Raw genomic sequence first — 10,767 nt, forward strand, 5'->3', positions numbered from 1 at the left:
TGTTTAATCACTGTATTCTGATCATTTAATTTAATTTGTATCAGCTTGTTCACTCTTCATTGAAACCAACATTAAAAGAGCGTGAAATATTCATATTCATATTGGCTTAGAGTGTTTCATGGCAGCACTATTTGACCAGATGGAAATATTTTACATGGATGAGAGCAAATCTTTCAGGCCTATGTATAGCCTACTCTATTTCCCCAAATTTCAGAATGGCATATTTGGTATGTTTGAGGTCCCCTTTAGAATTGAAAATAAAGTTCAGAGGGTTTGAACACAGTTTAGCCACACAGCATGAGTAGGCCCACTGTATGACTGACCCACCTGCTGGAAATGTGAACAAACAGCAGCCATCTCTGGCACAAATGTTGAAGAGAGCCCATGGTTGCATATATGCACTGTCAGAAGCTGACATAGTCTTGGGGATGATTTTTGATCTCACTCTGATGTGACACTGACCAAACTCCCACGCATAACCCACCAGATTTGTAGAAGTTGCCTTTCAGTCCCTGCAACTGAGAGGACTGTGTTGGTGAATGGGAAGGCACCAGGCATGTTGCCAGGAGCATGCGACACACACACACACACACACACACACACACACACACACACACACACACACACGCACAGCGCCCTGGTGGCTAAGGTCAGCTCTTTCTCAAGGCAAAATAAGGGAGTGTGGAAAGGCTTGGGAAACTACACAAGAATGTGCATTGCTGCGTACACTGTTGAGCTGACCTAGAGACAATTACTCAGGGCACAGTTTAAGTCCACAACAGGGAGGCCCTGTGTGCCCTGGGCACAGTTGATAGTGCAATCTAAATTAAGGTTTTCAGGCCTAATTCACACATCAATCTGCCCTACACCAATGAATCCAGCCTTTGAGAGGAGGTGGTGGTCCTTATTGGGGTGTAATTATTCTGCAAACCTATGTGAAGGCTGACAGGGGATCCCAGGAAGTGCTGCAAACAATACTAATTGGCAAACTTGAGAGACTTGTAAATATTGGACAATTTGCATTAATTAGATATGAGTTTAAACATCAACTACTCACACAGGCCTTATAAAAGGAGGCCAAAACATTATATAACATATTTAAACGTTATGCTATAACGTTATACTTCCACTACATTACAGAGGAAAATGCAGCTTTTACTTGACTATATTTATCTGACAGCTATAATTACTAGTTACTTTGTAGATTATTTTGAAAACAGCACTTTTAGTATTGGTATTTTTACTTGTGTAAAGGATTTGAGTACTTCTTCTACCACATGGCTACAATGCCATCATAAAAATTCAGTGTAAAACACTTATTTCCTTTTGTTCTATAGATCTGTGTCAAATAAATATGCATTTCATAAATAAGGAAACTGATTGTTTAATATTGTATAATTGGTGTTTCTACACACATCAGCACTACATGTGTCCTCAGTGCCGAATGAACAGATCAAAAATGAATAGATAAAAAAAATTTCAGATCCAGCATTTGCAGCACAATCGTATGAAAATGTACTGGTTTCTGAATTACTCTAAGGGTAATTCACCACTGAGCCTTAAGGGCAAAGAGTGATAGCTCAAGAGCAGCCAGTAAATGATGTAATCTGATATAAAAATATATTTGCCTTTGGTTTACTACCCTGAGCAGAGCAAAGGCCAAATACAGATTAAAGTGACTTGTTGGGGGCACACGGTGTTCTTCATAAGCAGGAAGGATATGAGGATTTGTATTGAGGCTCAGAATACTTTGAACAACACAATAAGAGTTGGAGTACTGACTGATAAATATTGGACTGATGGAAAATTGAAATGCTCTGAAGTCAATGCATCCAATTTTCTACAAAGTATTAATTTCGTGGAGATTTTTGACATTCTGCAGTCTGAAGTGTGTCCCCATGTAACATCAGCATCCTGAGGGCGAGTCCAGCTCAGACTTTTGTTACTTGACATGAGTGACCTTCTCTCCCTGCCTACATTTCCTTTCAAGCTCCACTGGTGACTAATATTTAATTCTGATCATCAGCATTTTATGTTCCAAGAACAACAAGTAATTTCCCCAAACTGTGGTTGAAGATGTGCTAAAGGTGAGATCTCCTGGTGCATATTATGGTCCCCAGTCTTCCACAGAAAATTGTTTATTTTTAAACGCTCAGTATTTATGAAGTTTCTGCAACATTCATGACTTCGCAGAAGAGGCATAAGTAGTGGTCCCAAGAAATAAAAAAAAAAAAAAAAAAAAAAAAGCAAACCCCCCCCCCCTACAAAAAACAAAACAACCCAAGAATTATGCCACCTTCCAGACTGATCGGAACTGGGAAATGTCAGAGTTGAAATATCTGACTTTCAACCTCAGAGTGTTCCAGGTACATGGTGGTCAAGCCAAAACAGAACGAAATACATGGCTGACTGTGACAAACTCTTTGTCAAGTTTACACCCAGTTGCACCCCCAGTACTACTCTTGGTGTTATTTAATTTCATGGCAGTTTTAATGAAAACAAGTAGCCTAACTGAAGTGGTAATCCTCAAGAGTGTAAATGTTGTAGATTATACAACATTTTAGTGAATAGCTCTTGTGAAGAGAAGATGACTTTCAGAGATTCTTTACTGTAATCAGCTACCTAATAACATTGGCAAACTATTTCTACATCAATGTACATGCAGAACAGGTTTTACTCTATGATGGCACAAATCATTTTAATTTAAATACTTGGAATATACTTTGCCTTTTAGTTTATTATACGTGTGCTTCCACGGGAGCTGCCACTGTTGTGTAACATCATTAAGCTGCTACTCGTGAAGTCAGGGTACAAATTTTTTCTCCAAGTTCACAAGTAGTAAATCCGACTTCAAGTGGCGTTCCATGGTAGTTTTTCCTAGTTGGAGGTCGGAAATTTCTAAGTTGCCTGGAACACAGCAATCGTTAACAGCTGGGTTGCTCAAAAAACATAATTTACTATTTGACTCTTATAGCACCATCTATTGGCCTAAGACAAACTTCCACTGTAAGATGAATGAGATTGAGGCAGAGCAGTCTCAAAGAAATGTTTTAATTATAAAAAGAAAAAAGCTCCAGGTATAGTGTCTGGCAGACCAGACTCTGGGTGCAATGCTTTATGGAAAACAGTTTTTAAAACACAAAAACATACAAAATACATCATGTTGCTCATGCTCAAGCCAAAAAAGCTAAACCAGCTATGAAACCTCTGAAATTCATCTCATTAGGGATGCAGAACTCCTATGAAATTTGCCTGATCATTATTTTATGTCAGAGTTCTGTCAGTGTGGCACGATAACACACAGCAACATGATGCAAAGAATGTATACTTACATGTAATCCTGAAGGAGGAAAAAAAATAAAAATACACCGCCCCTGCTGTGCTGATCAGCAAATGTCAACTTCTAAAAGTGTTTTAATTCAGGTCACTGCCATAAATTTTAAAAAAGACCCGTTTGTGCATATAAGACAAAACGGTCTTGAGGTGTTATTTCTTAGCGAATGAGATCTTCATAGCGTTTGCTTGTGTGATCTTAAAGCCTTGTAGTGCGTCTCGTGCAGCGCCGGCCTGCACTTCATTGTCAAACTCCACAAAGGCGATGTCGTGTCGACCAGGAACCAGACGCACCTCTTTGAACCCGGGGAACCTGAATGCAACACAACACAGTCAAGCTTAGCATTCAACAATTGGACAAATACAAAGATGCAAAGCAGAAAAGGAGCCGTTACTGACTGGTTGAAGAGCATGGACAGCATGAGTTCGTTTGTCTCTTCTGGCAGGTTGGTGAGGAAAAGGATGTGATTTGGAGGATTTTCTGCAACCTGTGGAGGATAAAGAGAGGTCAGAATAGAACCACCAGAAAAATGTTTTAATTTTATTTGCTTTGTCAGAAGGCATTACCTGCTGGGGCATTTGTCCAGGCATCTGTCCGGGCATCATCTGGCCAGGAGGTATGGCACCAGGTGGCATCTGACCAGGTGCCATCCCAGGAGGAGGCATCATGCCAGGAGGGGGCATATAAGGAGGCTGGCCTGGCATGTGCATCATACGAGGAGCCTGGCTCATCGGAGGCATTCCCTACAGAGTGAAGAACAGCAGTGGTGAGCCTGTCAGTAGGTGTGATTACATTTTCCCCCACCAACCAGTTCCTCTAATTGCCCCTCCCAACACCATCAATGATGTCCACACACAAATGTCGTAAGCTTGTATGCTACTGTTTATAGCCTGCTGCATGAAAATGTGGTGTCCGTTTTTACACTGTTAGACACCTAAATAGAGACCAACTGTGGTGAGTAAGCTTGTGATTTGAGTCAACAGTTTTGCCACTTCTACCCTTGCTCCTGCACTCTTACAATATTAGTTAAATGTTTTTGGTTACAAAGCACACTGCACCTTTGCATGGAAATACATACTTTTGCTGTAAGATGATGTTTCTAACATTAATTCTACCAACTAATTACCAATAAGACACCCATTGCAGCACTTACAGGCATGGCAGCCGGTACCCCAGCGACCATGGGTGCAGCAGCTCCCGGCACACCCTTCTTAGATCCCGCTGCATCAGCTCCTTTAATCTTCTTCTTCTCTTTTTTACGGTCACGCTCTACATAAGTCCCTTTCATTTTAGCTATGATGTCTGAGTCCTGCTTGGCATACTGGATACGCTGTGTAGGAAGAGACAGATAAGTAAAGACCACCATGTCTTTCAGAGACTATGTTGCAGAAGTTGTTACATCATCACAATATCATGTGTTTTCTTCTCTGCAAAGCTTCTCGGTGAACTGGTATTCACGGTGTGATTAACCTACCATGGGTTTGTCGTAGAAAGGAAAACCCTGCATGGATCTCAGAGCATTGGAAGCGCTGTTAACCTCTTTGAAAATAACAAAGGCCTGACCCTTCATCTTCAGGTTCCGTGCGACCAAAATGTCCAAAATCTGCCCGAACTGTGAGAAGATGGCGTACAGCGACTTTTTCAACTCTGCAGAAACACAAAAGGGAGAGAAAACATTCATGTCATCCGAGAGGCCCTTTGTGAGGTGTGTGTATTTAACACATTTAGAAAGTTAAGGCTCGAAGAGGATGAGGACAAACTTACCATCTTTCTTAATTTTCTCATTCAAGTTGTTGATGTAGATTGTATGATTAAGCCGTACATCCGGAGTAGCCATATTTAAACCTGTGGTTGGAAAAAAAACCCAACTTTAAATATTCCTTTTAAACCAGTTAACACAATTCTTGATAAGCTGCTAAGCAGCTACATTTATGAACGAGCTAGCTAGCTAGCTAACGGTAGCAAACGACCATTCAACTTGAATAACGTGGGGAAACGTTAGCCTAAAAGCTAACTACTAGCTACGACTTTAACTTAATAGATCGGTCTATGGCTTACGCCTGGTTTCCCTCACTGTCACAAAACATCATCATAGTTTACCTAAGTCCAAAAATGGTTTGCAAAAGATTTGGAAAACGTTAAGAAACGACTTATTTCACTGTTCAGCTCGATGTGGAAAAAGTACTCACCTCGGAATAATGAACAAAAACCCCGGCCTTCACAAATCCCGTTCTTTGTTCTCGCGTTAAGAAACGATGTTTCCAGTGTCATACATCCATAGCTTTATAGCCCAGTTTACAGAATGTGGTGTAACACCTGTTCAGATTAATTTATCGTCTCTTCTGCTTCTTAGGCAGGTAACTTTCGCTTTTACTCGGAGACATATGCGCAGACAATATTTATACGATTTAGTGCCAATATAGAAGTATACACTGTATTTATTCTTTATAGTCAGTAGATGCAGTAGGGGGCGGTATGAGCCGACAGTAAACACGAAGAAGACGCTTCCAAATATGGGTAATAAAAAAACACACCGCTGCTGTTAGCTAGCTGTGCTAGTCTAAGAAGTGGGGGTAGAATCTAAAGCATGAAATATGACGAGCTTATTACTTTTTGTGAGCGATAACTGTTAACAAGATTTCTTCACTTCGATTTCCACCCAAATAGCATTCAACGCCGAGTTTTTCTTGTCGGCAACAGAGCTACTAAGCTAAGTTGTAGGTAGGAGAGTTAGTGAAAGAGGGGCGGGTAGGTTGTATGTTTATCGAGTGTTTTGGCAAAAGGAGTAGCTGTAACTTTTCTGTTTGCAAGGATGCACAAAATACTAACCAAGCTACCACTTCTGTCAGGGTTCATCCAAAAGGAGATCGGAAAAGATGTCAGTGGAATGCCCTCTGTCACCGCCACCTCCTCCACCTCCTCCACCTCCACCTGCTCCACCTCCACCTGCTCCAGGTCCACCACCTCCTCCACCCAAGAAGAAGCTGTATCAGACTATAGCCAGTAGCAGCAGTCCTGTAGAGGGGAACCACACAGAGGCTCGCATACTGCTCAGTCAGAGGGAGAGCAGGTTAGATTTACAAAGAGAAGACAACTTTTTTTTTGCACAGTTAGCCTAAACATCTGATTATTTTGCCCACAAACAGTTGTCCTCGTCCGGGATATTGATAATGTCCGCAGTTCTAACAACAGATTAATTTCTGCACATGCTACTTGTGTGAAATCCTGATAAGCCTGGCAATAATGTCCATGTCCAACTTGTATTTAATTTATCATGAAAATAATTTTTCTTGGACAAATGCCAACTATTCTTTGGTTCCAACTTCTCAGTTGTGAGGCTGTGATGTAATTTTCTTAAGATTTTTTATTGGCCCAAACCAGCAGTTTGAAGAAGTCACCTAGGCCTTTAGGAAATTGTGATGGCCATTTTTCACCGAATCAGAATCAGCTTTATTTGCCAGGTATTTGTAGACATACAAGGAATTTGACTCTGGATTGTACATTGCTCATGATGTGCTTACTTACTAAATCAAACACAGGCTACAGTATAGAGAACACATAAGATTGAGACAATATTGCAATGAGCAGAGCGCAAAGGATGCAGGAATAAGTTATTATTACTATTATTATTATGTACATGGTAAAGGTGGATGTGATATACAGGTACACATACATTTACACAGTGTGATGGAGTAGTGTGCAAAGGATGCTGAAATAAGTATTATGTACAGGTGTTATGTACTTGAGGTAGGTGGATTTGGTATACAGTATATACAATATGACAATATTAACAATATGAATTTATCAAGTTAATCTAGCAATTTAGAAAGTGAATCTTTATAGCGCTTTCCAGACTGGTCGGAAGTGGGAAATTTCCAAGTTGAAATATCCGACTTCCGACCTCGAAGTGTTTCAGTTTCATGGTGGTGCATGACAACAAATGTAAAAAATAAACAGGCTGACCGTGACAAACTTATGTTTCTTTGTCAAGTTTATGCACAGTTAAACCCTCAGCAGTGCACTTGATGTTAATTAAAAGGGTGGCCATTTTATTAACAACAAGCAATAAATATACATTACTCTTTATCCTTCTAGCTACATTAGTTGGTAATCCTCAAAAGTCAGCAAAAGTTGTAGGCTACATTTCCAAATGTTTTCAAATTTCTGGCCATTTTTAACATTTTCCTGAACAACCTTTGGGTAGAGAAGATGACTTTCAGAGATTCTTTACTGGTATCAACTACCTAATAACATTGGCAAAACATTTCTACATCAATTTACATGCAGAACAGGTTTTACTATAAGATAGCTTGAATTATTTTAATTTAAATACATGGAAATATACTTTATGTTGCCTTTTAGTTTATGTTGAGTATGTGCTTCCACGGGAGCTGCCATTGTTGTGCGACATCATTCAGCTGCTACTCATGAAGTCGGGGGAAACAAATATTTTCTCTGAGTTCACAAGTAGGAAATCCGACTTCAAGTGGCGTTCTATGTTACTTTTTCTAGTTGGAGGTTGGAAATGTCTGATTTCCTAGTTGCCTGGAACACAGCATTAGTTGCAGCCCTAGTGCTGTTCTACAGGACTACTTTAAATTGAAACGTGTTTCTAATATTTTGCCCATCCCTTTTACATATTTAAGGTTGACAGAATATTCGCAACACCTCTCAATATATGGTAATGTGATCCTGAATTAATGCTAATTACAACCTCAAAAATTGAGTTGAATCAATGTCTCTCAGACACAAAGTCAACAAAGACAGAATATTATAATCTTCACAAACAAAGGATCTATGTCTTTTTCAGTGCCGACATTTTGACCTGTTACAATTGGAATCCCCCAGTTGTTGCTAATAACATTAATGATTGCTCTGCCGTTGTATTAAAGTGTCCAGGACCCTGAAACCAAAGCCACTAAATAAAAGTCAGACATCATTTATTTATTATTTGCAGCTGGGCTTTTGCTACTGTGACATGTGAAGATGTCTTCCTTAAAAAAGGGCCTGTTGAACAATGTGTGTTTATGTTATGCTGTGTGTTTTTTTTTTTTTTTTTTTTTTTGTGCTTCAGTTTTAGGAAAGACCTGCAGTGGATACTGGTGAACACATATGTGCCGTCACTCATCCAAGATGGTCCACAGTAAGTTAGTAACTATGATACTAGCCAAGAAACACCCCAATCTGGTCAATCATTTGACTGAGAAAGCATTCATAATATATAACACAAATAAAACCGTAACCACAACTGTTTTTTGTACAATGGGGCTTTTGTGTTATTAGTCTGACATGAATGCCTGTTTAAGGAATTAAACATGACACATTTGCTAGGGTGTGACTGCGTTTTTAATTTACCTTTTTAGGTGTGGCCTGGTGGCTTTATGGATGTCTGCTCAACTTCGACAGCCACAGCTAAGTATTGACATGGAAACTGTTGTTCAGACAGCACTGAGCAGGGGATACACGGCACAGGGTGAAATGTTTTCAGGTAACAAACTTTTTTGGCCTAGTATATTTTGTTTTCTGACAGCATGCCAAAATACTGAATCCTCCCAAAGGCAAAATACATACCTTCACTGAGTGTCGCCAGAAAAATGTGGAAGCTATACCACCTGGCTAATAAAATGTGTTTTTTTAGCAGTAATTCACTCTTTATGTATATACACAACTAAAATGCAATTTCATGCTGGGTTCAGTTTATGGTGGCTTCTTCATGTTCTCTTTAAAATTTTATTTTGTCAGCGGACAACATGGCCCTGCTGGCAGAAGAGCTTTGTGGCTGTGAGGCAGAACTGCTGTCAGGGGGTTTAAGTGGTAACAATGCTGCAACCATCGTCACACACCTGTGGGGGAGACAGCCTGTTCTCATCCCGTATCCTACATCCAAACAAAATTGCCACAAGGGGTATTATGAAGGAAAAAATGTTTTTTTAAACATATGTTCCAAATATAAGGTTCATGATTAAAGACCAAACTTCTTTGACAGTGTTTACAGATATGATGAGGACTACAACCATGAGCCTTGCCAGCGTAGTGGCCACAGGGCGCACTGGGCAGTCGCCTCAGGTAAGACTGGATAGCTCACCACAAGGGTGTTTCAGAAAGCATGTCTTGAATTAACCTAACAAACTGAACCAGGAACAGTCTATTTCCTAATGCTGGTTTGGAGCTAAGGTTAATCCACAATAAAAATAAAAAAAGCTGACACCTTAAGTCATCTCCTGCGTTGGGTCAACTTGTATGTATTACATACATGCTGTCAGACAACTTGTGTATCAAATAGGACACCAGCCAGGTAATTTATTTTATTGCAGGACAAGAAGATACTTTGTATTTTGAGAGACTTAAGTTCTCTACTGGTTGTAGTATGTTATGTGGTTGATCTTTTTGAGGGGGAACTTTGGAGAAGACCAGGCTAACTGGAGGGATATGTTCTCATGGTAACTTAGGTCACTTATTTAAACCCACCGTTATGAACGGTCTTGCTTGCTTTATGTAAAAAGTCAGCGTGGCAATCATCATATGCATTTGTTTCAGGCGTTCTCCTTGGCTTGGACCAGGGGAGCGTGAGCAAACAGCACACTCAACCCGATCCCACTCTGCCCTGGCTCTGCCTCGCCGTTGACGGTAGCTCTCCTTGCCCTGTCGGTGGCACAGCAATTAAAGAGGTTTACATCTTGGCTAAGCAGGGTAAAAGCCTGCGCTACCAGCTGTGGAGTCTGGACAGCGTAGCTCAGAGCAACGCGCAGCTGAGGGCGATGGACCCTCAGAGGGCTAACGACGGGACCCAGTATGTGGTTCCTCAAGGAGGGGTGGGAGCCGGACTGGCTGGACAGGCGGTGCTGCTCCACACGCGGACACAGAAGCAAAATGAATGTGACGCTGTCTGGAAAACAATGGCCACAGAGTGCAGCTGTTGAGAGGCATCACAGTGAACTCTCGTGGGAAATGCGATTGACACCACAGTTTTACCAATTTAAACCAGTTTGTTTTGTACAACTGTGGATTGTAGAACAATCTAATATCTGCGTGACCCTTTTAATGAATTCAAATAGGCTTCAAAATGTTTGGGAATCCTCACATAACAGTAATGAGACTATTAGCAAATTGTGGATCCTGTTCTGGGTACGTGATGTGACTTGGATTCACTGTGTCGTTGCACCAGTATGGTGAACAAAAAAGTGAATTTCCATCTGGTTGTTATCTTTAAACACTTCCCAACTGAATTTACAGAACATACACTGTGATATTGCAATACAAAATTATCCCTAGGTCCCATCATTACTTATATTTCATGTGAAAAACTGAGTGCAGTTTCTGATGGAGACTTGTATTTACAATGTGATGAATCTTCATCCCCTCTTGGTGCTATACCACTGCCTGAATGGAAAATATTTATACAATAAATTGTTTAAATTCTGGCCTACCTGTAC

The 10,767-nt window shown here is 40.4% G+C and overlaps 2 protein-coding genes across 8 annotated transcripts; one reads left to right on the top strand and one right to left on the bottom strand.

Moving 5' to 3' along the window:
* Window positions 1–3,032: 3,032 nt before the first annotated feature.
* Window positions 3,033–5,603, bottom strand: snrpa (small nuclear ribonucleoprotein polypeptide A). 2 transcript variants are annotated; one of them, XM_046073366.1, is made up of 7 exons: window positions 5,524–5,603; window positions 5,099–5,179; window positions 4,809–4,981; window positions 4,488–4,664; window positions 3,901–4,077; window positions 3,733–3,821; window positions 3,033–3,646 (listed from the first exon to the last, which is right to left on the bottom strand). In XM_046073366.1, the coding sequence occupies exons 2-7, from the start codon at window positions 5,169–5,171 to the stop codon at window positions 3,487–3,489; spliced, it is 849 nt and encodes a 282-aa protein (XP_045929322.1). In that variant the 5' UTR covers window positions 5,172–5,179; window positions 5,524–5,603; the 3' UTR covers window positions 3,033–3,486. The 2 variants fall into 2 exon arrangements, with proteins under 2 accessions (XP_045929322.1, XP_045929323.1); XM_046073367.1 differs by lacking the exon at window positions 5,524–5,603 and adding an exon at window positions 5,435–5,489.
* lg17h19orf54 (linkage group 17 C19orf54 homolog) lies at window positions 4,903–10,755 on the top strand. Of its 6 annotated transcripts, none has more exons than XM_046073359.1 (8): window positions 5,602–5,691; window positions 5,786–5,851; window positions 6,184–6,404; window positions 8,409–8,477; window positions 8,698–8,822; window positions 9,077–9,206; window positions 9,330–9,400; window positions 9,872–10,755. In XM_046073359.1, exons 3-8 carry the CDS (start codon window positions 6,211–6,213, stop codon window positions 10,252–10,254), a joined length of 972 nt encoding a protein of 323 aa, XP_045929315.1. In that variant the 5' UTR covers window positions 5,602–5,691; window positions 5,786–5,851; window positions 6,184–6,210; the 3' UTR covers window positions 10,255–10,755. The 6 variants fall into 6 exon arrangements, with proteins under 6 accessions (XP_045929321.1, XP_045929315.1, XP_045929319.1 ...); XM_046073363.1 differs by having other exon boundaries at window positions 5,623–5,687; XM_046073365.1 differs by lacking the exons at window positions 5,602–5,691; window positions 5,786–5,851 and adding an exon at window positions 4,903–5,039.
* The last annotated feature ends 12 nt before the right edge of the window (window positions 10,756–10,767 follow it).

Source organism: Micropterus dolomieu, linkage group LG17 (assembly GCF_021292245.1).
Source record: "Micropterus dolomieu isolate WLL.071019.BEF.003 ecotype Adirondacks linkage group LG17, ASM2129224v1, whole genome shotgun sequence".
Taxonomy (NCBI): Eukaryota; Metazoa; Chordata; class Actinopteri; order Centrarchiformes; family Centrarchidae; genus Micropterus; species Micropterus dolomieu.